Source organism: Diaporthe amygdali, assembly GCF_026229845.1.
Source record: "Diaporthe amygdali strain CAA958 chromosome Unknown NODE_32_length_550834_cov_65_698784, whole genome shotgun sequence".
NCBI classification, from domain to species: Eukaryota; Fungi; Ascomycota; class Sordariomycetes; order Diaporthales; family Diaporthaceae; genus Diaporthe; species Diaporthe amygdali.
Genome location: NW_026517052.1, coordinates 477,313 through 503,558, shown reverse-complemented (window position 1 = coordinate 503,558; position 26,246 = coordinate 477,313). Strand labels below are relative to the sequence as shown.

General features: G+C 56.1%; 8 protein-coding genes across 8 annotated transcripts; 5 read left to right on the top strand and 3 right to left on the bottom strand.

The window, feature by feature from the left end:
• Positions 1 to 774: 774 nt before the first annotated feature.
• Positions 775 to 2,251, top strand: J7T55_009635 (uncharacterized protein; the record flags this gene model as incomplete). The annotated part of the gene is made up of 3 exons (XM_053132713.1): positions 775 to 985; positions 1,081 to 1,099; positions 1,174 to 2,251. The coding sequence occupies 3 exons, from the start codon at positions 775 to 777 to the stop codon at positions 2,249 to 2,251; spliced, it is 1,308 nt and encodes a 435-aa protein (XP_052989466.1).
• A 4,789-nt stretch (positions 2,252 to 7,040) lies between these two features.
• On the top strand, positions 7,041 to 8,808 carry J7T55_009634 (uncharacterized protein; the record flags this gene model as incomplete). The annotated part of the gene is made up of 3 exons (XM_053132712.1): positions 7,041 to 7,685; positions 7,755 to 7,787; positions 7,966 to 8,808. 3 exons carry the CDS (start codon positions 7,041 to 7,043, stop codon positions 8,806 to 8,808), a joined length of 1,521 nt encoding a protein of 506 aa, XP_052989465.1.
• Positions 8,809 to 11,378: 2,570 nt separating this feature from the next.
• J7T55_009633 (uncharacterized protein) lies at positions 11,379 to 13,166 on the top strand (the record flags this gene model as incomplete). Its single annotated transcript, XM_053132711.1, has 4 exons — positions 11,379 to 11,552; positions 11,611 to 11,685; positions 11,764 to 12,825; positions 12,879 to 13,166. 4 exons carry the CDS (start codon positions 11,379 to 11,381, stop codon positions 13,164 to 13,166), a joined length of 1,599 nt encoding a protein of 532 aa, XP_052989464.1.
• A 3,609-nt stretch (positions 13,167 to 16,775) lies between these two features.
• Positions 16,776 to 18,170, top strand: J7T55_009632 (ph domain-containing protein; the record flags this gene model as incomplete). Its single annotated transcript, XM_053132710.1, has 2 exons — positions 16,776 to 17,332; positions 17,462 to 18,170. 2 exons carry the CDS (start codon positions 16,776 to 16,778, stop codon positions 18,168 to 18,170), a joined length of 1,266 nt encoding a protein of 421 aa, XP_052989463.1.
• Positions 18,171 to 18,786: 616 nt separating this feature from the next.
• Positions 18,787 to 19,644, bottom strand: J7T55_009631 (uncharacterized protein; the record flags this gene model as incomplete). Its single annotated transcript, XM_053132709.1, has 1 exon — positions 18,787 to 19,644. The coding sequence occupies one exon, from the start codon at positions 19,642 to 19,644 to the stop codon at positions 18,787 to 18,789; it is 858 nt and encodes a 285-aa protein (XP_052989462.1).
• A 379-nt stretch (positions 19,645 to 20,023) lies between these two features.
• J7T55_009630 (binding zinc ion binding protein) lies at positions 20,024 to 21,143 on the top strand (the record flags this gene model as incomplete). The annotated part of the gene is made up of 2 exons (XM_053132708.1): positions 20,024 to 20,033; positions 20,092 to 21,143. 2 exons carry the CDS (start codon positions 20,024 to 20,026, stop codon positions 21,141 to 21,143), a joined length of 1,062 nt encoding a protein of 353 aa, XP_052989461.1.
• Positions 21,144 to 21,334: 191 nt separating this feature from the next.
• Positions 21,335 to 22,747, bottom strand: J7T55_009629 (uncharacterized protein; the record flags this gene model as incomplete). Its single annotated transcript, XM_053132707.1, has 2 exons — positions 21,335 to 22,282; positions 22,460 to 22,747. 2 exons carry the CDS (start codon positions 22,745 to 22,747, stop codon positions 21,335 to 21,337), a joined length of 1,236 nt encoding a protein of 411 aa, XP_052989460.1.
• Positions 22,748 to 24,280: 1,533 nt separating this feature from the next.
• On the bottom strand, positions 24,281 to 25,955 carry J7T55_009628 (uncharacterized protein; the record flags this gene model as incomplete). Its single annotated transcript, XM_053132706.1, has 4 exons — positions 24,281 to 24,702; positions 25,145 to 25,663; positions 25,747 to 25,875; positions 25,937 to 25,955. 4 exons carry the CDS (start codon positions 25,953 to 25,955, stop codon positions 24,281 to 24,283), a joined length of 1,089 nt encoding a protein of 362 aa, XP_052989459.1.
• Positions 25,956 to 26,246: the final 291 nt, after the last annotated feature.

Sequence of the window (26,246 nt, the reverse complement as noted above, 5' to 3'; positions counted from 1 at the left end):
AACGATCTGATATGATCTCGTTCGGGTTGGGCCTTATTGGGTTGTTTTCTGTTCATAGTCTTCTCTCATGTCATCTTGGGGGAGTGTAAAAATGCTCGCAGATGTGGCGACAATGGTGAATAAATGTGAGGAAGGAAGAAAGCACATGATGGAATATGTGCATGTCACGAAGACAAAGATGTAATGACAGTAATACGAAGACGCGCACGACGCTACACTTTACTGCCTCTGCTAAACGAGTGCATAACGGGTAACGGATGGATGTTGGGGACTCGATGGTGAAGTTGCAGAATATAGCCTGCCGAGCCGAGAGCCGAGCAACCCTGCAGACCCCAGCACTTGGGCCCAGCAACGTGGCGTGGCGGACTGTTTGGTCCTGGCCAGGGTTGGCGTGGTCTGTCGCCTGCAGGGGCCGGTTCAATGTCGTCGTCGAGAAAGTTTCTACAGTACTCAAATCTCAGCATGTGAGGCGGGTTTCTAACCTCGACAGCAACCACTCACGCCTGTCTGTCCAGGTCTCACTTTCGTTTTCTCGCTTGGTCTCATCCGTAGTGATGCGCATCTTTTCCATTTCTCCTTGTCCCCGAGAATAGTTGTTTAATGCACACAAATCCGGGGCTATGACACGATCCTTGACGGGCCCCACACAAAGCGCGTCGATGAGGATCGGATCGAATTGTTGAGCCCCCATTCCGAATCCAAGCAAAATCCAAGTCTTCTATTGCGACTGCTGCAACCATCCCGCTGCAACTCTGCTCGTCTCTGACCTGAGCCATGGCAGCGATAGCTCATGGCCAGTACCCTCAGCGACGGCCCAATGGGCTGTGGCGTGGGTCCTCAGCCATGATCATGGGCCTCACGGGCACTCTATCCCAGGGTTTTCTCAACGGCCTCAATGATGTCCAAACCACCGGGCTGGACAATTTTGTCAAAATACTGGAGAGCCGTGAGGACCCCTTCCAGAGGCAAAGAGGTCTCATCACAGGTAAGCCAGTTCCGTTCACCCATCCCTCATCATCGTATCTTTCACCCCTACATTATCGTCCCATTCATCAACACTTTACTCACTCCACCTCACAGTCAGCAACCACATCTCAGTGTAAGTGAGATAGTCCTACCCTCACCTGAGCTTTAGCTTGGTTAAGCTTCACAACGTCTCACACGGCTGGACAGAATCGACGACCCAGTAATATGGGGCGTCCTCCCCCTCCGGATGGCATTCCAGCCCTGGAACCTCCGCTGGAGTCTCGGCGCCCACGACATCTGCTTCTCCAACAAGCTGCTGAGTACCTTCTTCACCCTCGGCCAGGTCCTCCCCACCCACCGTACCCTTCACTCCCAGCACGCCGGCCTGTTCCAGCCCACCATGACACAGGCCGTCCGACTGTTGTCCGCATACCCCTTCAAGACCACCGGCGAGCACACAGTCCTTGCGCCCGAGCAGCCAAAGACCGTCACCAGGGAGTCACTACTGCAGGACCTGCGCGACCCATTCTCCGAGGGCAGCCTCACTTTCAGCACCAACGGCCGCGACGTGCACACCGCGCCGTCGGCCTTCCTGTCCAATCGCCACGCCTGGGTGCATATCTTCCCCGAAGGCCTGGTGCACCAGCACGCACAGAGGCAGATGCGCTACTTCAAGTGGGGCGTCGCCCGCCTCATCCTCGAGGCTGAACCCATGCCCGACATGGTGCCCATGTTCATTGACGGCACCTCCGACATCATGAACGAGAATAGGACCTGGCCCAGGCCCCTCCCGCGCCCGTGGAAGAAGGTTCACGTAGCCTTCGGCGACAAGGTGGACATGGAGGCCACGTTCGGCGACCTGAGGAGGCGGTGGAAGGCGCTGGTTAAGAAGTCGATGGACGTCCGGGAAGCAGAGATCGCCGCCGCCGACAGACAGATCGAGGCCGCCGCGGGGCCCGCCAAGACGACGACAGCGTCGCCCGACTCGGGAAGGACGGGAATCGTCGCCGCAACGACGAAGAGGCCGCCGCCCGACGTGCGGCGGCCCGACGTCCTCCGCGTGGGCGAGCTCCCTGACGAGCTCAAGCGCAGCAGGGAGGCGGAGCAGATCCGGGCCGAGGTGGCGCTGCGCGTGCGCAACGAGGTGTTGAAGCTGCGCAAGAGCCTGGGCTACCCGGACGAGGACCCGGCGTGGAAGCTCGGGCTGGCTGAGACGTGGGCCAGGGACCCCCAAGACACGAAGAAGAGCCCTGTGGACGGGAGTGCTGAGAAGCCTAGCACGTAGACATTAGACATACGAAAACGCGCACACCCCCGTCTGAGACGTTCCAGGACGGAGACGGCAGAGCTTGCTTTGCCTTGGGCAGCTATGTTATTGTATACTTGGATCATTCTCCACCGGAACGGCATGAATTATTGGTTGGTTGTGCAGGAGATAGACTTTGTTTGAACATGGCATCTTGACATCGATGACTTGAGACATACATGTTGTCTTCGATCAAGCAGTATTTTACCACGTTCCTGTCAACCCAGAAAACAAGTTGAGTGTCACTGCATGTCCTGAACTGACCAGTCTGTTGTCCTTTGTGTGGTTAATGTTTGACACCTAAGCTACAATGTACAACTCCATGTAGGTGAGCTACATCTCCTCATACGCCTCCAAGTCATCGATGCAGTCTTGAGACTTGAGACTGGGTGTCTGATACCATGTCTGTGGCTTCCACCGCATATTTTCCGGGCGCCACAGCGGTTACATATTGGATCCTGAGTGGACGGCCTCGGATTGCCCGCCATTGTGCATAGGGCTCTGAATGGATTATGTCGTGGCTTACTTTCAGTCTTTCCTTCACGATACAGCTTGATCTCCTATTGGGCTTGGATATACAGAGAATATCAAGCACACGGGCAATCACCTAGTAGTAGGGAAGGGCCAGTTGGATCAAACATGGAATAATTATGGGAATGTTTTGACGGCAGCCCAGACCAATTCGTGGCACTTGGTACCAATATAGGCCAGGTTAACGGCCTGATTCATGGGATTCGAGGTAGTCCTACCATGTTCCATCAACCTATTGAGGATTCTTCAAGGATTTTTGAATCAACGCAACAGTCTCGACACGGGGCCTTTCATTAGGGAGCTTGAAGACCTCCAAGAGCGCGGCTCAAGGAATTGTAGGCTTGTGCTCTTCGACTCGTGATGGTTTCCTTGAACGCCGTTGAAGATGGTTTAACACCCTTGCACTTACACCCCAACTGCATAGCATAATGAACAAGCTGAAGCCGAGTCACAGAGGAACAACAATAGGATCATCAGACACCGTGTGTTCTGTGCGATAAGTCGACGTTGGACGACACCTCACATGGCAAGGATTCACACTAATGCTATCCGGCACTATTGGTGTGATCATGCAGCACCTTCACTCTAACGCAAGACATGCTTTCCTTTTGCTCCGGGAGTCAGCACCTCCTCCGTCAGCCCTGACCTGTTGGCGGTTGATCACCTCCCAAGACATGCATCTCGTGTTGCACGACACGAGGCCGCAAAAGACAGCTTCGTCAAACTTCAGCACTTGCCAAAGAAGCACCTGCAGAATTGACAGAACACAAAAAAATAAAAATTGTGGCGGTAGAAACGTAACGGCCCCCGGAGGGGCGGACCCCGAGAGTTTTGGCTTGCTTCTTCTTGCTGCAGCAACGGTTGAGCGTCGGCCACGCAACTGCCACGATGCCATTCCGACCCTGGTGCGCCCCGTGTAATATGAGACTATCAGGGCACATGACAAAGAAGCAGGCTCAACGTATGGGATTCTTGCGTCCGATCCTGCCCCACGAGGCTTGCGACCCGCATTCGCATAGACACTCACCGGTATGGAGCCGTCTCCGATATTGCTGCAGGAGGATTTGCCGTATCGTGCAGTCAAAGTGCCAGGAGGCACATGTGGGCCTCAGGTTGCTAGAGGGATTTCATGAGATAGAGGGAGGTCGACCACGAATGCACATTGGCGCAGAAATATTGACATAGTTCAGACCTGTGCCCTGTTGATGCTGTCTGGACGCCGGGATCCTCGACCGCGCAAGATTATTGCTGCTCAAATTAACAATGACATGGCAGGCTTCACGTGACACCAAGGCAGGAACACGCGGAGTAGTTTTCCTTACCGAAGGGCGATCTTTCTCATCCTAGGGCAGGCTGGCCCATGAAGAAATGCCCAATAACGCGATACTATGCTGTCGACCATTTACTGTGCTTGGGTTAGACTCGCTTAGAGGGGCTGACGCGCCTATGTTGCAAGGTGACACCATATGCACACGCGTGCCCTCCGATCTCGTGAGGCTTCACCGGTCAGGGAAGCAGAGAGCTGAGATGCAAGATCTGTAGGGGCCATACCATACCGCCTAGATCACACACGAGTCTGGTTTCTCGACCCAGGGAACAGATCTGACCTGTCATATACTGACCGTCAAGATGCCACCAGCGAGTGTTTCACCTACCAGCCGACCCATCGCCTCGTGTGATCAGTATCAGCCAGCACTGCGTTTTGCACATGGGTGGCTGAAGAGGCGTCACATCGTGCCGTACATCGTGGAGTTCCCAGGTCTGGAACTCTCGGGGTTCTGTGATGCCCGATGCGGTGCTCTGCCACTACCGCTTGAAGCGCGAGATATCCACTCTGCGATGGGCTTTGCAACCACGTCTGCCGACGGAGAGGCCCGTCCCCGAATGCCACGTGCTGCTCCGTCTCGCCCTTCCCTACGGCCGAGGCAAAGGGCGAGTCCATCTTAATGCGGCGGAAGGATCAACAAGGCCTCCCCACACGGGAAATGTGACTTGACTCGTCTTGACTCGGAACTGGGAGGTGATCTACAGCTGAGTTGATCGAAGCGGTCGTCTGCGTCGGCGGGAGTGCATGACACAGGTGCTGGTTTGGGAAAACAAAAAGGAAGAGATAAAGGGAAGAAGCCGCCGTTGGTCTCGTTTGCTTGCAGCGCCACATGCCTTATTGGGATTGCATCTTAAATCATGGTGAATAGACTATCGATTGATCCTGGATGCGAGCAATCGACGGGGCGAATGGTAGTATCTGAAAGAAGCAGGTGAGTGCTGCGTAGACTTCAAGTGCATACGTAGATAGGCCGCCGTGGTGATCTGGAGGGTAGCACACTTAGCAATATTCACATATATTTATATATATATTTGTGTACATCGTAGTCTACACAAGTATTGATTAGTATGTAAATGGATAGCTGTCGTACACCAGTAAAACGGTAGTCTGCATCTATGGTGCAGAGGGAAAATAGGGAGGGCCCCAAGCGGGTTGACGGTTCCAGATGTCTGACCCCAGATCCTGGATCTTGCAGTGGCAGAAGTGGGCGCCCCCTGCAGGGCAAATTTGTCGCGACCGTAGCCTTCTACAGGCACGGAATGTTTCCACGAACCCCTGTGCGCGCCGTAGTGGCACTCTGCCCCATCCTCACGCAGCTTTGGGGGGTACCGGAGACCTGGACCCTGCTCGTGCCACCTGATCTGATGGCCGGACAGGCAAGGACAGACAGATAGACGACACTCTTACAGTAAGATCGGTGTCGGTGCTGCTGCGATTTATGCAGCAGGTAGGCACATCTGTGAGTATTGTCCTTACCACACCGCACATACAGGTGCATTCCAGACTAGGCATTTAGCGGAGCATTCGTTAAGATTTGCCCTGATCCGCAGCAGCCGAGGCTGGCTCGGTGTTCCCATCCAGCTCCAATATCGGGATCGACACATGCACTGGATGCACTCTGGTCCGTCTTCAGCCTCGTCCTGCGCCCCCATGCCACCCTCCCTCTCTGATGATACACTCACTATACATGCCATGGTCAACTGGTATCTGCGTACCTCTTCACACCCCCTTACGTGACCCATTGCAACGCTGTGGTCAACGAGGCCGAGAATATTTCGTCCGTGTTCCGACCCCATTTGACTCCCGGACCGGACAGCAACGTCCATTGGCAGCTCGGGCTGGAATTGGAGTTGACGACCCACGAGAGAAGACAAGCCGGCTGTTATTAGCTATTACAAATCCTCCACCCTATTCTCGCCGTCTTGTTCCCGGAAACCCATCACCTGCCTGGACACAGGCACAGGCAGACAGGCACAAAGGGTATCAACACTCGGTCAAGAGGAGAGAGTCCATACGCGGTTTTAGTTCCATCCACCATCTCTCCTCACTGGCTAATTGGATGCATGGTTCTCTGGTACTCTCACTCAAACCACCAACCAGCCTAGTACATACACATTACCCAAGCCTCACTTCACGTGCCCACCCTCTCAGCCCCTGGCACTCTCGGCACATCATTTCACAGGATCGCTGAGTCCAGGAGCCGTACAGTGGGGAGACGAAAAAGAGGGGCCTCGGTTTGTCGCCAACGACGAACAGGTTCCCTATTAGGGCATCTGTTTCGCAGCCCTGCCGCAGGTCTTGTACCTGCGCCGCAATACATACAACACTCAAGAACGGTTTGGCTCGAGAAATTTACACTATGGTCTATTGTGGCAAGGCCTCTTTAGGATGTACCTCTTGTCGCAAGCGACGGATAAAGGTATGTCTACTTCTCATATCGTCTAACCTGGGCACATCTCGACCTGCTGTCGTCTCATACCCGCGAGACAAGCTCTGGACTCCTCGCCATCCAATATGAAAACCTCCAGAAGCCACGGAAGGTATTCCGCGAAAGCACCAGAATCAACAGCCCCTCTTCGATCACACATGCAGTTTTCTCTTTCATCCTCCGTGAATATGGTCAAGACCGTCGCCAACGTCAATGCTCGATGCGGTTCTCGCTCATGCCACGAAAGCAACGCCTAACTTAATCACGGCCTGCGTGCTCTGGCTGGTTGCGAAAGTTCCCATCATGTAGCAGGACCCTCCTTAAGACTCATCAGAGTTCCGGTCCATACCGTCTGGAAAAGCGGTCACGGAGTACCCACTTACTGACTTCGAGGCTTGTAGTGCGACAGACGCCAGCCTGAATGCACACAATGCATCCGGGTCTCCAAAGGATGTCCAGGATACCGAGACCAGCTTTCGCTGATGTTTCGGGATGAGACGGTGAAGGTTGAGAAGAGGGTACGCGCATCCTGGGGGGCCGAGGAAGGAAACCCATCGTCGTCGGCCTCGTCGTCGTCGGAGGTCGCCTCACGCCCCGGGCCGGCCAAGACCAAGAGATCTGCCTCCATAGCGTCGTCAGCAACTTCCGGGTCAATAAATGTACCAACTCCGCCGTCTTCCTTCGCCTCTACATCCCCGACCTCGCTCGACTCGCCGCACGCCAGAAGTGGGAGCTCCTCGCCGCTCGTTGCAACAAGTAGCCCTACGACGGCACTCTCGTATGGCGAGGGCCGGGAGTTGTCGAAACTTCCTCTGGCCATGACTACCGACCCAGCCGAGCTTGGTCTCTCGTTCTACGTCAAGCACTACATAATAGGTTACCCAGATGAAGTCAGGAGGGCCGAAGATCTCAGCAGTCAACAGTGGTTTCGAGGCCCTTGTTCCCAAGCCACCATGGCCGCCCTCGGCCTCGCTGGGATGGGGAACTTGCACAATGACAAGCAACTACAACATCTATCGCGAGTCAAGTATGGCGAGGCTTTGATATTTACAAATGAGGCCCTGCGTGACTCTTTAAAGAACCTAGACACAGCCATCAGAACGACCATCATGCTTGCTTTGTACCAGGTAAATAGCATCGTTTGGCATCTCCCACAGGACTCTGGTGTATGAAACACCTGCTGACAACAGCTGCAGTGTGTCCATAACACACACGAGTCACATGAGAACGTGAGAGTTCATCTCTTGGGTTGCCTGGCCCTGATCAGGTCACACATACCAATCCGTGGCGCGCCTGCGATGGGAATAAGGGGCGTGCTACAATTATGCTACTCCTTGGTCGGTGCCCCCTCGAGACAGGAATTGATATGAATCTCGACCCGGTCCGCGGCACTGACTCTCTTCATAGCTTGTACCATGCATTACAAGCGGCATGAGTATTCCAGACAACTTTTTCGACTGGATCCGGGAGAGCAGAGCCTCAGACCTGCTACCTCAAGACGAGAAGCCAGGGGCCGACCTCATCCCCATGATCGCACGGTTTGCGCAGCTCAACGCCACACTGCGCACCAGAGTATTCACCGACGGGGACGAGTCCACAGCACACATCCTACAGCAGCTTCTGGCAGTGGACGCGGACATGGACGAGTGGGAGTCGTCACAGGCGGGGAAATGGCGGTACGAGGTCCTCAGCTCGCCGGACCTGCCGCGCGAGGCCGTCTTCCGCGGCACGTACCACCGCTACTCGGACGTGTGGGCGTCGCGCATCTGGAGCCACTTCCGCTGGGCGCGGCTGCTGACCAACCAGCGCATCCTCGAGCTGGCAGAGAGCCACCCCCGGACCGCCGCGGGCGCCGTGCCGCCGGGCCCGCGGCAGGAGCGCATCCGCGAGACGGTGCGGCGGCTCGCCGTCGACGTGCTCACCTCGGTGCCCACGCACTACCGGCACCCGCGGCTGACGTGGAAGGATCTTGACCTGGTGCAGACGCACGGCGGGGCCGGCGCCGGCGTCGTTGGGATACCGCACCTCACGTTTAACCTCCGCGTCGCCGCTTGTGCGCCCGGCGTGCCGTACGAGGTTTGGCGGTGGGCGCTGGACGTCCTGGACACGGTGTGGTCCGACCTGGGGATGCTGCACGCCAAGAGCCTCGCGGACGAGCTCAGGAAACACCGGGACAAGCTGGACAGGGCCGATGCGGGAAGGAAGCTGAAGGTCGAGGAGGCCGAGAATGCCCAGGGAGAGTGCCTGTGAGGGGTTCCTGCCCCCCCCCCCTTTCCCGGGGACTGGCTTCCGCCCAGTCTGTGTATTTGTGCGTTCGTGTGTACGGAATCTTGGTTGAGAAGAGGGCTCAGGCGTCTACAAGGCTCTCAGTTATTCCGTGTGGATCTGTATTTATAGCCACGGTTTCCCGGGTAAGGGCCGGTCACACTTCAATGCGGTTTGTTTTGTTTTTTGAGCGGAGGGTACAAAATCGGCGCTTGCTCTTGTTATGGTGGCTGGCTAACTCCAGGACGACTTCTCTGCGCACGTATCGCAAAGATTGTCGTTATGAAGTATGAGCCAGGGTGACACCGAAAGGTAATGAAGGATACCCCTATAATATGTCGGCACAACCTTCCGGTAGTAACGGACTTGGTCTCGGCTGTCTAAGAGGTCGACAATTGCGAGGTGCAGCATGTTGAGGACTTTTAAACCCGATGGCTACGATGTGTTTGCTACTTGACCGACAGCCGCCTGTCTAGGTAAACATCGGAAGGCCGCAGCAGCCAAAGAAGGTCCGTGGTGAAGTAGTCATTGACCGATCTGTTAATTTTGAGAAATTGAAAATTTGGTGACGAGAGACGCATGTTCATACGTATCATAAATGAAGCGATAGTGGTATAAGGTGAGGTCTTTGGAGACAAGTAGACTAATCACTCCCACCCCCAATTCGTCCGAAAACATGATCCTTGACAGCAGACATCAAGGGATTTTCACTACATCAAGTAATCAAGTTCACGCCGGCGTGCGGGCCAGCCCGCAGCCATTGGCCAATCTGAGAGCTGAATTGACATGCCGCCGCCGTGATGGGCTGCTGGACATGTCGCATCTGCTCCGGCCGGTAGACTCGACACCGGATCAACAAGGTCAAGGCGACACGACATTGGACTGAGGGAACTTCTGAGGTCGCCTTCACATCACGGTGTTACTTGTCGAAGTACAGTCGTGTAAAATTTGGGCGCACGTTTATTGTGTGGCTGCGTGCCACGTCGAAGACCCTCGGACATTGTTGCTGGTCTCTGCCGGATCAGTATTCTGCAATGGACGGGTCCCAGCATGGGCCAGTCAGTTTGTCTGCAAGATTACGTCCAAGTCCAACTGAGAGGACAGGGCAGTACCGGAGTCGATATCGGAATGGAACCTCGCTTGTACAAGGTGGAGCTGCCGGTGCCGACGGCGGGTGGTGCATGCCAGGTGCCAGGTCGAGGAGCTCCCAGGCTCACATGAGCCTCCTAGAAAGTCGTGGATGAACCAACCATTCTCGTGAGTGCCAATATAGGACGTCAGAAAGACACAGCTGTGGTTTTCGATAGAGAGTTGGTAAGGGTTTGGGTTTAATCGATGCAGGGCAGAGGCAGATGGGCGTTGGAGTCCTGCAGCTTGTCTCTTGCCACAAGCGGCAAACGCGCCCGATATAGGTTTCACACTGTGGAGCCTCTATGTGAGGAGCGATCGAGTGTTGACTGTCGGGATCTCGGTATTCGAGAGCCACGGCTGTTGACGTAGAGGGCGCTCCAGCAAGTCCAGATGGGGAAGTAAAATAGTGGACGGGCTGGCTGGGCTTACTGTATGATACTGTCAGGACAGTCAAGTTAAGCCTGCACAGGCAGGCAGTCAGTCAGTCAGTCTCATCACTCAATTTGAATTCACTCAGCTGGCGGGTGGAAAACGTGTACTGACTGTGCTGTCGTAGAATTTAGAGTTCAGTCGTCTCATTTGGAGGAGGCCAAGATCTTCAGGTCCGTGCTGGCTGGCAGCTTCCAGGCCCGCGGGCCATCTGTTTGGGGGGGAGGTATCTCTGGCCATTCTTGCCACCAACGTATACTCGAGATGCTATCATCCCCGGATTGGAGCTGCTCTGTGAGGGGCAAACCCTGTCGACAGAGAATTGTGTGCCTGCTCTTGCTGTGTGCAGCTGCTGGGAAGTTCGAGTTCTGGGCGCTTGGGTCGTCGGATCGTCAACCTCCTCCCCGTGATTGAATAGCATTGATTTTTTTGCACCCAACTCCTCACCTCGACAAAACCATCAACGCCACTACACAACCCACATCACCACGCTGGTCACCACCTCTTCCACCCTCAAAAGGCATCCAACAGGCTCGCTCTCCGTCATCCAAACTTCTTCTCACGACCCAGATTCCCCCTTGGAACCCGACTCTGGACCCCTCCACCTCCACCCGTGTCCACCATCTCCAACCCTAATCGGCCCAAATTGTTTTGTCATCATTTCCGAAGCTAGATCAAAGGTCCAGCGCCAGCGACGAATTCACTGTTGCCGTTGCGACTGGCACTCAGCAAGCCATCAAAACACCTCCTCCTCCCCCCTCTACTCTCATAGACAGGTATGTCTACAGACCTTTGACTTCCTGCCCACCGCGCAGACCGGCCCTAAGCTAAACTCCACCTGTCCGCCCCAGTTTCTGCAGCACGGTTTCTCCCTGCCTACGCCGACATCCAGGTTTTTAGCGGCGCAGTACACACCAAGAACCAAGGGATCTCTACACACTTCTCCCAAGCGACGCATATATCCTCCTTCACACAGTCGTACCAACCAGAGCATCATGGCAACAAACGGCAACACAAACCACCAGGAGCAATGGCGGGAGTCCGGTGGCGCCCCTTCCGACGCCCCCTCCACTTCTAACGCTGACAGCACCCCATCGAAGGATGAAGTTGGCTGGTACTTTGTCCAACAATACTACACCACCCTGAGCAAGAACCCCGACAAGCTTCACGTGAGTGCCAGCACAGAGATGCCGACATCCTGATGCCATAGTGCTAACTGTCGCGCAGCTCTTCTACAACAAGCGATCCCAGTTTGTCCAAGGTCTGGAGGCTGAGCTCTCTCCCGTCGCAGTTGGCCGACAGGTAAGTACCAGCCGTTCCTGGCTTGTTATTGCTGGAATCAAGGAGGCGACGGCACACTAACTTTATTTGCTTTACCAGGCTATCTCGGAGCGCATCAAGGAGCTTGACTTCCACGACTGCAAGGTCCGAGTCTCCAACGTTGACTCCCAAGCCTCATACGACAACATCGTCATTCAGGTCATCGGTGAGATCTGCAACAAGTCGGGCGAGCCGAAGAAGTTCGTCCAGACCTTTGTGCTCGCTCAGCAACCCGCCGGATATTTCCTGCTCAACGACATCCTTCGATATGTGAACGAGGGAGAGGAGGAGGCCACCGAAGGTGCTGTCTCTGAGTCCGCCCCCGCCGTCGAGATGGAGGCTCCCCAGGAGCCCGCTGCTGTCGCCGCTGCTGCTGCTCCAACGACCGAAGCCGCACCAGAGCCCGAGAAGGCTCAGGAAGAAGAGCCTGTCCAGGCCAGTTCCACCACCCTCGACCCGGAGGTTGTTGACAAGAAGCTTGAAGAAGCCAGCTCCACGGCCAAGGATACTCCTTCTACCACCGCGGCCGAGACCCCCGTCGAGGCTGCTCCGGCCGTCGAGGAGGCTCCTAGCAAGGCTGAGGAAGCCGAGAAGAGCGCAGACCCGGAGAAGGCTGCGCAAGAGATTGCCGAAGAGGAGGCCAAGAAGCCAGAGCTTCCCAAGGACCCAAGCCCCACCCCAGCCCCGTCGCGAGCCCCGGCTCCGGAGCCAGAGAAGCCCAAGGGACCTCCCAAGCCGATGTCCTGGGCCAGCCGTGCTGCCGCCGCCGTCGGAGTCCCCGTCAAGCCCGTCGTCCCGCTCCCCAAGGCAGCACCTGCAGCGGCAGCTCCCGCCCAGCAGCGCTCTGCTGCTCCTGCTCAGCCGAAGCCCACTGCTGCTGCCCCTGCCCAAACTAGCGAGACCGCCGCTCAGTCTGCCGACAAGGATGCTAGCGAGTGGCGGACCGCTGGCGCCGACTCCAAGAGACAGAGCCGACAGCAATCTACCTCTACCCCTCCCGCTGAGAAGGAAGGCACGCTGGCGTACGTCAAGTTTGTGACAGAGAAGGTGAAGGAGGACGACCTGAGGACCGCTCTTGGCAGTTACGGCGAGATGGTCTACTTCGATATTAACCGCTCCAAGGTATGTAATACTGAGTCCGCAACGCTAATCGAAGCCTTCTGACCGTCTTCAAGAACTGTGCTTTCGTCGAGTACTCGTCCGCAGGTGGCTATCAAGCTGCCATTGGCGCCAGCCCGATCACCGTGAACGGCGAGAACATTGTTGTCGAGCCACGTCGTCCCAAGGCCGGTGCCTACGGTGGCGCCAACTACAACCAGAACCGAGGTAGTATTTCCGGACGCGGACGCGGCTTTGACGGCCAGCGATCTGGAAGCCAGGGAGGCGGACGTGGTGGCTACGCTTCCCGGGGCCGAGGCGGCGCTCCCCGAGGGCGTGGTGGCCCTCAAGCCACCAACGCGTGAAGCATTTAGACCGGCAGACGCCGTGAACCCATCGATGCCAGCATGGCGTAAGTGGGGAAGCGGCGCCAGGCCTTGTCGACAATTTCATAGAGTATTCTAGGGAGTCTTGGGAGTTCCTTTCTCGGTCGGACGGTGTACCGGTGGTTCGTGACGTCTTGCTTGCTGAACCGGCGCATTGCGATATCTGCATCCCAAGAAAAAAGTTTCTACGTGGTTTTTTTCTTGTACAGTTGACCGGGCCACAAGCGACAGGGGAATCTGGCGGACGTGGAGGAAGCAATCGCGGCTCAGATTCCTCATTCCACATTTTGCATGATCATCAGGGTGAATGGCTGTATATGTAACAAGGTGGGGACAAATATACATGATCAATGATGGGGTTGTTGAAGGCGGTAACAGGCAGGCAGGCAGGAAGGAAGGAAGGAAGGAAAATGAAGGGCGAAGCATGGCGATGGAGGCAGGAGGTGAGACTGTAATGATAAAACCGTGAGGACGTGTATACCATTTGACGGAGGAACAGACAGAGAGTCATAGCAAGCCATCAATGCCTTGGACTTGACCCCTTGAGCGGCACAATTCACGTATGGCATGTGGTCTTTCTCGAATGAAGTCTTGACCCACAGTGTGTCGGATGCTCACCGGCTCATTACGAGTGATGCATCTCGACTCAGTCTGACTCTGCGTTCCGAGCCAGGCTAAATAGTCACGTACGGGGTGTTTAGTTTTGGGCGATCCTCTTTCCTTGATCTTCACGGAGTTGTGGCAGAAATGGGCGTCTCGGATGGCAGCTCGAGAGCAATGGCAGGCATCGTTGGTCCGCTGAGAAAAACAAGTCTGAAGTTCAGGCTTACTTGCATCAAGTTACATCTGGGGGTATCGAAGACACAAAGATCTACACATTCCCAAGAATACAAGCTTAGATGCCAAGGGCATCTATTGACTCGGCGAAGGTTCTGTGATCTACGATCCATGAGCTTGATATTCTTGACAGATGAACTGTGCCTGATAATGGTGTAGGAAAGCTGGATATCTTGGTACAGCGTCAGCCCACCTCGCCAGCGGCTCAACCTGCAATAGCGCATCCAATCCTTTGACAGCCTTACCTCCCGCTGTTGTGCCGCGAGAGGCTATTATCGGCTAACGAAGAATATATTGGAAACATTTCGACATAATCGGTGCAGCGTCCGTTCACCGCTCCACTTCGAGAACACCCTCCCTGCAGAAATGCAAGTACAGTGAGCAGTTCGACGCAGCCTGAATTAGAATTAGACCAGCAGGCGGCACGGAAAAATTAGGGTACGCATGTCTCATCGACGATGTCCGTGGATCCATTTTGTTGGAACGCGTATCGTATTACGGGGCAAGGCACGGCTCAGGGCGGATCGGGCAGCCAATGCGGGCACGATAAGCCCGTCCTCCACCTTGCTCGTTCATCTTCCAGACCCGCGCCCGCCAGCTGACCATAAACTCCTTCCTAAAAAGTGTTAAAACGCCGACTCAGCGAGGTAACATGAATTTTCCAAGGAGATGTTGATTCCCATGACGATTGGACTCGCTGATCGGGCCGGCTGTAATAAAATCTGACAACCTCGCACCCTGCCTCGAAGAGCATTAGCCGGGCGGGACCCCTTGAGCGGTGCAACCCTCTGGCCGTTGTCGAAGAAACGTGGAAGAGATTATAGGCAAGCAGCCGATGGGTTCCCTGCGCGTGCTTCTTTTTTTCTTTTCTATTCCAGGCCGGGAAAAAGAAGCATTTGCCAAGGGGTCACGTCGGCGCGGCGCGGCTCACAGCTGTGCGGGCCTCGCAACCTGTTGCCCGGTTTAGCTCTAGTACAGGAGGTAGTCTCTGCATGGTTTTGGATACAGTAAGCAGGAGGCTGCCGGTCTCCTTCTTCCAGATGACTTCCAGAAGCATACGAGAATTGTTCTTTCGCCACCATGCTGACGATCTCGGGAGGGCAAGCCACCCTCGTTGAAATTGCTCGTGTGCCCAGCCAGTCAGGCAGCGGGCTTACACGGCAGTGCCCCATGAAGCACGGCTGGTCGATCAGTGATCGTCGCGGCCGCGCGAGCGTGTGAGACCTGGGATTTCTGATGATCGTTCACAATTGGTGGAGGGGAGGGGGCCACGGGGAAGGGAAGAAGCAGGACCAAAAGACGAGACAGAAGCCGGTTGGCCGCTCCGGGACAAGATCACGCAATCCCCAAACCCCGTCCCCAATACCGCGGCGCTGATATAGCTTGCGAAAGGCAGAGGGCAGCGCCGACAGGCTCCCCGCGACATTTGCCCGCCGTTAACCACCTACCGTTCCTGGCTAGGCTGCAGGTGGTCAGGAGGAGGGGGGGGCCACCAATATGGACGGGTGCTAGGCCAGAGAAGGAGGGTCGCGTCTCCATGGACCTTTATGTCTGCTGCGCTGTTGCTTCTGGTTCGTGTCGCGGCCGCTGTGATTCGGCTCTGGTCCCCGTGGGTAATTCCGTCCTTGCCGGCTTGCTCATCTCGAGGTCCAATTCTGGTCTGCTAATCAGCTTGGAGCCTCGAGACCTTGGAGTCTTGTCCCGCCCCGGGTTAATGCTCGACTTGCTGGTGCCAGAGACAGGCTATCTCGCGATAATGAAACGTAGATCATAATATAATATAGAAGAAAAGAAGAAACACCGGCCTATTGGGGTTTCTGCAGATGGTCTGCAATTTGTAATCGGGGAGGTGCCGCCCCGGGTACTCCCCCAATGTAACGTGTTAGTGAGACTATTCCCAGGTTCCTGTTTCCCAGCGGAACAGATGGACCTTGGCCCAATAGGCTAACAGTTCCAGAACTATGCACACAAGCAGCGCCCGAAAGAAAAGATCCTAGACTCAGAAAGGTGCCCTGGCAGCTAAGTAACGACAGGGGTTACAACGGACATGGGCCCGGGATTGTCACTCGCCCGCCTCCAGGCCGTCCATCCATGCATGGCATGCTTCCACACACTTTCACGCTCTCACTCACTCACACACCTCTTGAGCCCTTCTTTTCTTCCCAGTCTCCGCCTCTTCCACGTCGCCTCCCAACTCTGCCTCTTGTCTTGTCTTGTCCTGCCCTCTACTGCACCTCGCATATTCTTGGCTTCCAGCCGTTCCCCTGGAGCTAGTCGGTGACTTTCTCCCACGATCTCTTGTCCTTGTTGCAGCCAAATCTCGTGGGACTTGACCCGCATCACTTGGCTCTCGTCCATGCCATTGCCATTGCAGATTGCATTTGATTCTCATTTCTGACATATACTTTCGGAACATTCCTGGTCTTGAAGGCAGGTATCACCATAGCGCAACCCTGGCTCACTAAACAAAACATTTTGAAAGTTGGGAGACCCCAAGGCAGAAGGGGGCTCGTTCTGAGAATTATACACGTGGAGTGGCAACTTGCGGGAACAAAGGAAAGGGTAGCCTCCCCGGGTCTGATCCTCTCGAGTCAGAGGCGAACATGTAGGGTTGGAAACCGAAGAGAAGGAGTAGGAAGACCAGCCAGGCGAGCGCCATTTTGACGTTTTCGCGGCCAAGACGGAGGGAGGGAAGCGGAAGCGGCTCTGCGTCCACGTTACGGACCCAACACAGGCGACATCAACCCGGCAATGGACCCAAGTGGTCCAGACGAGGATGTCTCAGCCACATTCTTCAACCATGCGGTGGATTTGGCACCCATCGACAACCGCCCGGCAAAGGTCCGGCGGCTGTCGATGGAGGAGGACTATCTGTACGAGCAGGTCATGACCTTTGCCCAGCCGCCCAGCCCGCCGGCATATCACGTCGCCACGCATGGCACGTACGAAGGGCCGTCGCGCAAGGGCAGGGAGACCATTCTGGACGCGGGGCATTCGGCCGAGGACGAGGACGTGCTGCCGCGGTACTACTGCGACGTGCACATGGAGAACGTTTTCCAGATGAAGATGGAGATCGAGGACGCCGTCAAGAGGGCCGAGTACAGGAATTGGCGAACCATGTTCGTCGTTCTGCACGGCACGGCGCTGCACATCTACGGCTCCAAGGACAGGGGCTGGAGCTGGAGCAAGAGCAGGATGCATGGCCCGGACGTCCAGCCGGACAACCCTCCGTGGCTGAGGAAGGGCTCTCTGGAGCGCAGTTACAGCTTGCAACACGCCGACGTGGGGATTGCGGCTGATTATCACAAGTACGTTGCGTCCGACCCATTTGGCTCCAACGGACAGTAATCTGCCGGTTGGGCTGCCCAATCAGTAGTTGGCTACATTGGCCAACGTGGTAGTCCCCTGATACCAGTGAACTAACGCGTGGAACCCAGACGGCGCTATGTCATCCGTATAAGGGCAGAGACTGACCAGTTCCTCATCTCCTGCGTGGAGCTCGAGACATTTGTCAAATGGCTCGAGTGTCTCTTCGCCGCCATAGACGTGGCCGCCCCGATCGACGAGAGAGACTTCCCAAGAGACCAGAGCATACCCCGAATCCAGCGATTACGATGGCTGCGCGGACAATACTCGGCGCAGGCAACCAGCAATGGCGGCACGTTCCAACAACTGACCGAGTCACTAGTCTCGATGCCGGGGTCTGACTTCGATTCTGCCATGCCGGTAGACCCGCCCACCGACGTCGAGATGTCACCAGACGGCCCCGGGATAGACCTCACCAACGGCGCAGCAGCCATAGCCCCCTGGGACAACGCCGCCGCGCCAAACCCCCGGCAGAGTCTTGTCCCTGTGCGGCGCCTGTCGACGTCATCGTACCACAACGAGAACGTCGAGCCCGAGACGGGCAAGTGGCGGCCCCGGCACATCTGGACGTCGACGCACGACATGGTCTACGCCAAGCTCTGCTACGCCGTGCTGCTCTTCAAGAGCCCGCGCAAGTCCAACTTTGTCATCTTCAAGGGCCAGAGGTGGCACATCGACTGGTCCACGGGCCAAATGTCCAGGGTCCAGCCGCCGTCGTACGGCGAGCCCGAGTTCTGGGGCCCGTGGCAGGTCATTCATGCGGAGAACCCGCGCCTATAATACTTGCTTGCTTGCGCATTCATGCCATGGTGGCCCATGCATACTCGACCGACCAACCTCCTCCTCCGCGAGTGAGGTTATTATTTTGTCATGGTGAGAGCGAAAACGTTTGCATCTGTTGCACTTCCTGCATTGAGAGGCCATCTTTGGCCAGGCGTTCAGAAACGACCAGATGCGTTGTTATTATACCACAATATACCTCCTGTCTTGCATTTGGGGAAAATAGGGACGGCATCGGAGAGAAGAGAGAGAGAAGGGGGAAGGGAGGGTGGAGGGAGAAAGTATCATACGTTTTGAAGCGAGCATTATAGCCACACCTCAGGAAGCTTCACTCACCCAGCATTGCTGCTTCTAATAAGGAATGTTGACGTTCTGTATATAGGCTTGGTAGTCTGAAATTGGTATCATATTGCATCCTGCTATTCCTGGTGTTTTTCCACAATACGAGAAACGCCTCCCAACGCCTGGTATCTCCGTCGTAATCGTGACGCTCGTTAGAAGATGGAACTCCACAAGCAACCTGCCACGCCATGCCAATTCACGAGCCTAAGGGTCCGTGCAGTACAAACGAAACCGGCTGCCCTGCGATCATGATCGTTGCATGGGTCATAGTGCCTCACACATCCATCATCTCGGCCTCCACAGCTCGAGACTCCCTAGCTAGCTCCTCGGCCGGCACCTCGTCCAGCAGCGCCGCAGCGCCATCCACATCGGCCAGCGCCCGCTCCAGCGCGCTGAGTAGCTCATCCACCTCGGCCCGCTGCCTCTGGACCTCGCCCCAAAGGGCGACGTTCGCGGCCTGCGTGTTCTGCAGCTTGGCGTTCATCTGGCTCTGCTGGCTCGCGAGGTGCGGCGCGAGGTGCGCGGCGAGGATGGCGTCCGCAGGCAGCATGTGCGGCGGCGTAGGCTTGTTGGCGCTGTCCTTGTCGTTGTCCCCGTCGTCTCCTCCCGCCCCGGCCTTCTCCTTCCCCTTCCCCTTCCCCTTGCCCTTCCTCTTCGCCGCCGAGGCGTGCGCCCGCCGCCGCCGCTCCGCGTCCGACACCAGACCCTCCAGCTCGTTCAGCTTGGGCACCACGTTGTACCGCGCCTGCACGCGGCCGAACTCCTGGTTGCACAGGTCTGCGAACCGGTCGACCATGGCGCGCTGGACCTGGCCCAGCACGCTCGGGGCCTGCGCCGCGATCGTCGGGTAGCAGGACGCGAAGTTGTCGGGCGAGATCTTGGTCAGGGTGTGGTTCAGCGCCAGGTCGAACATCTCTTGGAAGCGCTGGGCGCGCGGCCCCGGCGTCACGGCTGTGTGGCGGGCTGGTAGGGGCGGTGAGGCCGGGGCGCCCGGTTCTGCGCCATCTGAGGATGATTGTGGTGGCGGTTGAGAGGATGGCTGCTGGGGCTGTGTGTTTTCGCTGTTCTCGTCGGCCGGTGTAGAGGTGTTCTCCTCGGCAGGAGGTTGTGACGCCTGGTCTTCCGTGGCCATGGTGTATGCAAGTGGTTGACTCTAGGCAATGGACCCTCTGCTATTACATTGCCATTGGGATGTGACCTACTGCAAGTCGCAAGATACAGTCTGGTGCGGCCTGCTTTCCGACATGCAAGAATTGAAGTGAGAGGAAATGCGATATAGAGACAGAGCGACGCGTTGACGCGTTCCATACTAAAACCGGCATTACGTAATATGCGAGTGCATGCACAGCGTCCAGGTCCTCCTGCGAAAGCCTCGAGTACCATTCTGGAGCTCCAGCTAGAATAAAGTCCAAGCACATCAATTGGTGGCGCTCATTCCACTACTCAAAAAAGAACCCATTGAATCCTTCTGGAGATTCGTTGTGCTTCTTCTCGGTGATCGCCCAGCCATCATGTCGCACAGTACGTCCACTCCCACCACCCCAGTGTCTATGTCCAACACTCTGATCTAACAACGCAGGCAAAAGGAACACTTCTCGGCCCGTCTTCACCGCGCATGAGCGGGCGATGGCCAAATCGGCCTGGAGCTCCTCATCCGCCCGCTTGAACAGGGACTCGTTCCTCCCATTCGGCTCATGCTCGCTATGCCTCGAGTCCGCCGTCGACCCCGTGGCCTGTTCCGACGGTGACATATTCTGCCGCGAATGCGCGCTGAACAACATTCTCGCACAGAAAAAGGAGATCAAGAGACTGGAGAAGGCTCGGGAACTCGAGGACAGAGAGGCTGCGGAGTCAAAGGCACGGCAGGACGAGGAGGCGCAAGCAAGAGCCGTCAAGGAGTTTGAACTGACCCAAGCCGGGTTCGACGTCGCTGGAAGCAAGGCCGGAAGTGGCTCAGAAGCCGGCTCGTCCAGAGAGACGAAGAGCGGAGAGAAGCGCAAGTTCTCGCTAGACGAGGACGAAGTGCTGCGCAACGCCGAGAATGACCGGGCGAAGGCGCGGAAAGCCATCGAGGATGAAAAGAGCGCCAAACCGTCACTCCCATCGTTCTGGGTCCCTTCAGTAACACCGACTTCAAATTCAAAAGATAAGCTACATGAAGTCAAGAAGAAGGCGAAGACAACACCCACATGCCCGTCGTCTCAGGAGAAGAGTCCCCACCCCTACTCTCTGCACACGCTCGTGACAATCAATTTCACTGAGGAAGAGTCCAAAGAGTCCAAGACCAAGACAAGGATCTGCCCGTCGTGCAAGAAGGGGCTCACGAACTCGTCGAAAGCGATGCTCGCCAAGCCATGTGGACATGTGCTTTGCAAGGCATGCGCGAATCAGTTTATGAAGCCGTCAGGCCATGATCCGCATGCTGACCCGGCAGATGCGAAGCATGCAAATGCGGTCAGGTGTTATGTTTGTGATGAAGATGTCACGGAAAAGCCGGCCAAGAAGGGGGGTGACAAGAAGGAGAAGGACAGAATACGGCCGGGAGTGGTTGAGCTCAAGAGTGACGGAACCGGGTTCTCGGCTGGTGGCACGAATGAGGTCAAGAGGAGCGGAAATGCCTTTCAATGTTAAAAAATGACAGGATCTTGTCCCTGATGAACCGGCTGTCGAGTGATTTACCGAACAAGACTTTGTAAGACTTGGCTGGCGGCATGGAGACAACTTGAACGTGGTCCTAGCATCTGTACCACCCGGTCTCAAAGCCCTGAATCGATTACTCGAGCTTTGTTTTGCTGAAAATAATTCTCAACAGCCTAGCGGAGCTATTTCGTCACAATCAATTTCTGCGTCCGCTCCAACAAGCCCGTTACAAGAGGTCCATCTTTGATCCTTGCAAACCTCTCGGCAATCTGGATATCTCCCAGCTTCTTCAGATCTTCCCTGGACCGCCGCCGAATCAGCGCCTGAGCGGTAGGCGACGCGCGAATCCTGGCAAGTATAAAGAAATATAGCTGAACAATCAACTTGTGCACAATCTCCTTCGATAACATCGTCGTCCCGTGGTTAAAGAAAGCCTTGAGCAACTCCCCACTGATACCGTCGTACAGCGCCGGCACGCCCTCGGTCCTTCCTATGTGCAGGACGGTACCAAAAATGGTGTCCTCGGCCAACCTGTGGATACGGCCCTTGAGCGCTTGGGCTCTGGTTTCCACCTTGCCGACATTCTGCTCAACCACGAGCGTATCCTCCTCTCCCGACCGGGTAGAGACCTCCTTCTCCTCCTCGAGCTCCGGCTTCGGGCTCTCCGGCGCAGAAACCTGCACTCTGGCCTTTGCAATCTGGAACGGATATGTCGCCGCAGTCGCGATGGCCTTGCTCAGCGCAGCGACCAGGAACGTGGCGCCGTTGGACTCGCCCTCACGGCCCCTATCGGCCAGCGCCTTCTTGAGCGCGTGCTGCAGGTAGAAGGTAATGCTGGGATTCAGCGTCAGCACGAGGGTGGCGCTGTATCCGGCCCAGAGCCCCAGGATCCCCCTCTCCGCCCGGATAACGTGCAGGATCTCCGCGAACGACAGGTTACGAGAGGCCTGGCTAGCGGCTTCGTCGTCTTCGGCGATCAGTGACGCGGTCTGCTTCCGCGTCACTACGTTGCCGATCGGTGTCGTGAACAGCCTCGCGCACGCGCCTGCCGCCGCGCCCACCGCCAGCTCCTCCCAGGCCAGTAGGCGCCTGCTGTTTCCTTGTGACCTCTTTGTGCGGAACCAGTTGTACTACAGCGTTCAGAATGAGCTATCAAAGTGTCGAGGAAGAAAGTTCATGTGAAAGTGATACTATCTGCCCCTGACATGTCTCATGAGTCGCGGCTTAAGAGATCTTCAAAGGTCACCTTACTTCGACATAGGCTTCAAAGGTGGCAGATGAACATCCTCGGGTGGATGAGAACTTACAAAAAGAAAGAAGAGAAAACTATCCGCCACACCCTTGAACACGTCAGACCCCAGTCCCGCGTAGAAGGCGCCCAGCCCGCCCTCGCGCTCGTAGATCCGAGATACTGCGTCCAAGATACCCGCGTACTGCTCCGAGGGCGAGATGGTGCCGTCCTTGCGCAGCTGTCGCTGGACCTTGAGCCGGGTGTTGACGAGGTCCAGCGGGTATGTGGCGGTTGTGGAGATTGCGGTGCCGGTCGCGCCGGAGATGGCGTGGCCGATGGCCGGCAGGAACTGGTCTGCTGGCATCTTGGGGCTCTTGTGTCTCAAGGAGCGTGTGTGTGTTCAATGTGTGGCCTGAGGATATTGTCAAGTCGGATCAGTGGAGCCACAGCCACGGGAAGAGCCCGGGTCAGTGAGGAAGAGGAACAGAAAGGTTACAATAAGTGTAGGGTTACTCCGCGCCTTTGAATATATAATCTGTCCAGGCGCATGCGCATGAACACCCTTGACTTTATTTCCAATTATATATGTGCAGATGGTTCTGTCAAGAAAAAGGTACCCAGGTGGACGGGCAGGTGCTCGAACGAGCACATGCAACGCGTTAGCCGTCCTATTGCCGACGTCATCCCCCGTAACTAGCCCACTGCCCCGGATTTGCACGACCACCACAGGACCACCCCTGCTTTACCCCACAGTCTCGAGAGGCTCGGGGTGCCGAATCCACTGGCTCGGGAGCCCACTGGCACCCTTGGCCCAAGAGACGGGCCCCCCTTCTGTCCTGGAGAAGCTCAGCTAGTTCGGATGCTCATGAATCTCGAATTTGAGAGCTGATCGCGACGGAGGTCTCTCGGCAATTGCGACGAGAACTCCTCCTCCCCAATCTGACGAGCTTGTGCCACGCAGGAATAAGGTTTGTCAGGGGGAGTCAGATGGAGCACGTCTAGGCCAATTCTGACAGCTGCCATATTTTTGTCATTTCGGGTCGAACCCGTATTTCATGCCATGCTGCTTCTAGCTTTGACGTAAGCTCGGGCTCCCTCCAGTATCATTCAAACATGTCCTCCAGCCCGAGGGGAGCATCCGTCTCCCCAGCTCGTCACAATGTCCTGTCGTGGGCAATAACAAGACAAAATCGAAACCTCCAACGCCTTGCGAAGTCTTTGTGTTATAGACAATATTTCTGTCTCCACCAGTTGGCAAGACCACTCATTCCAACTCCAACCGAAAATGCAATGATTATGTGCAAAGCCCAACCGTATCCTCCCTTTCCTAGAGCCCCGTCGAATCAAAGTGCCCGGCAGACAACAGATATAAAAGTATCTCTCACGTGCCTGGTGGAGAAACATACCGCAGTAGAGCACAAGTCACACCCCGAGGCTCCCGTGCCAAGCTGCCTCCACGCGAAGTGTGATGCCTTTCTCGTGCTTGTCAAGGCTCCTAGGGTGTTTTCATACATGGAGAAGTCTGAGCTCTTGCTTCTCCAACATTTCATCCTGCTGGTCCTGTGTCGCTGAACCCATGTGGAAAGCCGACAGTTATCGTCGCGTAAGTCGCAAGGGACTCGTCATCGGCAGTCTTGACGACATTAGCGCTGGGGCAGTGACGCAACATATGCTGTCTCGCGTTGTCCCTGCGTGTATACTTCTTGCCGCAGCCGGTGCACATGAATGGCCTCTTCCCTAGATGTTCGCCATCTAGATGGCGCTGTAAATGTTTTTCTTTCCTAAAGGCCTCTTGGCAGAAGTCGCAAGTGAAGTGCTCCACGGTCTTTCGGGGAGACCCAGCGACCTTACCGCCCCTTAGCCCTGGACCGTGCTCCTCCGGAGATTCCTCAGCCTTCTAAGCCGGACCACCGACGGACACTTGTCTCTGGGCCTGCATCGGCGCGAAGGTTGCACTGCCTGGCATATTTGGGACATCGTCCTCTTCCTCACCAGGAGCATCCTCTTGGTCCAAAACAGGCATAACAGGGACAGGCGGGCGATGGCCAGCGTGACCAGGCGGTAGGCGTTGAGCTCCGTAGCCACTGACTTTGAAAATATTCTTGCGCCCATTATCCGTGGCGGCTGCCAGCTGTTGTTGTAGCCGGTTCATTTGATATTCGCGCCGAATATTATTGAACACCGGTTGGGGCACAACAGGTTGCGGATTCCACTTGGCGAGAGCAGCCATGACAGCGGCCGTCTCTTCGTCACTGTCGACAGGGCCAGCGTTGGGATCATCATCTTCCTCAATCGGGGCGTTGGCATCGAGAGCAGCCTCTGGGGACGATTGTCAGCATCGAATCTTGTGGGGCAACATTCCTGGGGAAGGGCACTTACTCTGTTGACGAGCTTGATTCTTTTTCTGATATGCTGCCAAGAGCATGTCGTATGGCAAAGACCGCCCGGCAACAGCTCTTTTCGCTCCCATGCTGTGTGATTTGCATGTAAGAGATCTAGCACAAGGCTGTCCGTTTGGCAGAATCACACCACATTGACGCTCAACATCGACCGGACCTAAACAAAAGTACGTCTGGTCAGTGACTCTCTCGGGCTTGTGACGCTTATGTGAAACGGTCCTGTCGGGAGTACCATGGACGGATATGTTGGATCCATCGTTCAAGATATTGAAAGGGGAAGGGACATCATTGCCAACAGTAAGGGTAGGCTCTGCTAGCCACCCCTCTGCAGGCGAGGATGGATGCATGGTCCGCAGACTCACCTTTGGGTTTCGTCTTGGGCTTCGGCTCATCCTTCTTTTTCTTTTGTTTCGGGCCCTTGTCTGCCTCACCCTCAGCCTTCCTTTTCTTGCCCGAAGGGCCGCCTTCTCCCGTCTTCTTGCCGGCGACCTTCTTCGTTGTTTTTCCAGGAACTTTCTCTCCGTCGTCGTCATCATCGCCGCTGTCGCCGTCTGCTCCAAGCGTGATGCCTTCTTCTTCTGCCCGGCGCTCGCGCTCCTCTCTCAGCGCAGCCTCTTTTGCGCGCTCCCTGGCTTCTCGTGCGGCCTTTTTCCGGTTCGCCTTCTCCTTTTTGATCTTCAGACAGCCGTTGATGTGTTCAACAGCAGTGGTCATAAGAATGCTTTTCTTGCACCACTTGCACGATGTCAGGGCAGGGGCATCAACCATGGGATAGCCCTTGATGAAGGTCTCCCGAGGGAGTTCATCGAGTTCGTGGAACGGTTCGCTCGGTGATGGCACGGGGTTGGCCGCCGCGTTGGCGCTCGACTTGCTCTTCTTGTCTGTATGCAGACCGCAGTTAGAGAATGCGTAATGGACCGGATGATGCCTCTCATCAATCGCGGCGCCTGTGGGGTATGCTTACCTTCAAGGACATTTCCATCCTGGCTGCCGGCCTCCTTCAGCTTGGGAATCTTTTCTTTCAGCTTGAACCCTCCTAGCTTGCCCTTGCCTGTGTTCTTCTTGGATGCGACCTTGATCGTGGCCTCATCGTCTGTTCAAGTGACACGGATTAGTCGTGTCGTTGGATTCGCGACGCGGCCGCGTTGGCTCACCTTTTCGATCCTCAGCCATGGCGACTGTCTGGGGCTGCCCCCTTTACGCTCGACGAGCGCGTATCCCAGCTTCCGCCAGCGTCGCGTGCTGAATTTCGATAGACAGGGGCGGGTTTTGCCACAGCTCCGACGTCCAACGGATGCGTGGTTCGATGGCGTCTTCGAGGGATCTCCGGCTTGGACGACGTCTGCTGCCTTTGGTAACGGATATGCCTGAATCGGGGGTTCCTCAGGATGCAAGTTCAAACGAAAGGTTACCAATATCGGACTCGCAGGTTCCAAAAAGGAAGGGCCTGGACTGGCCGAAGTG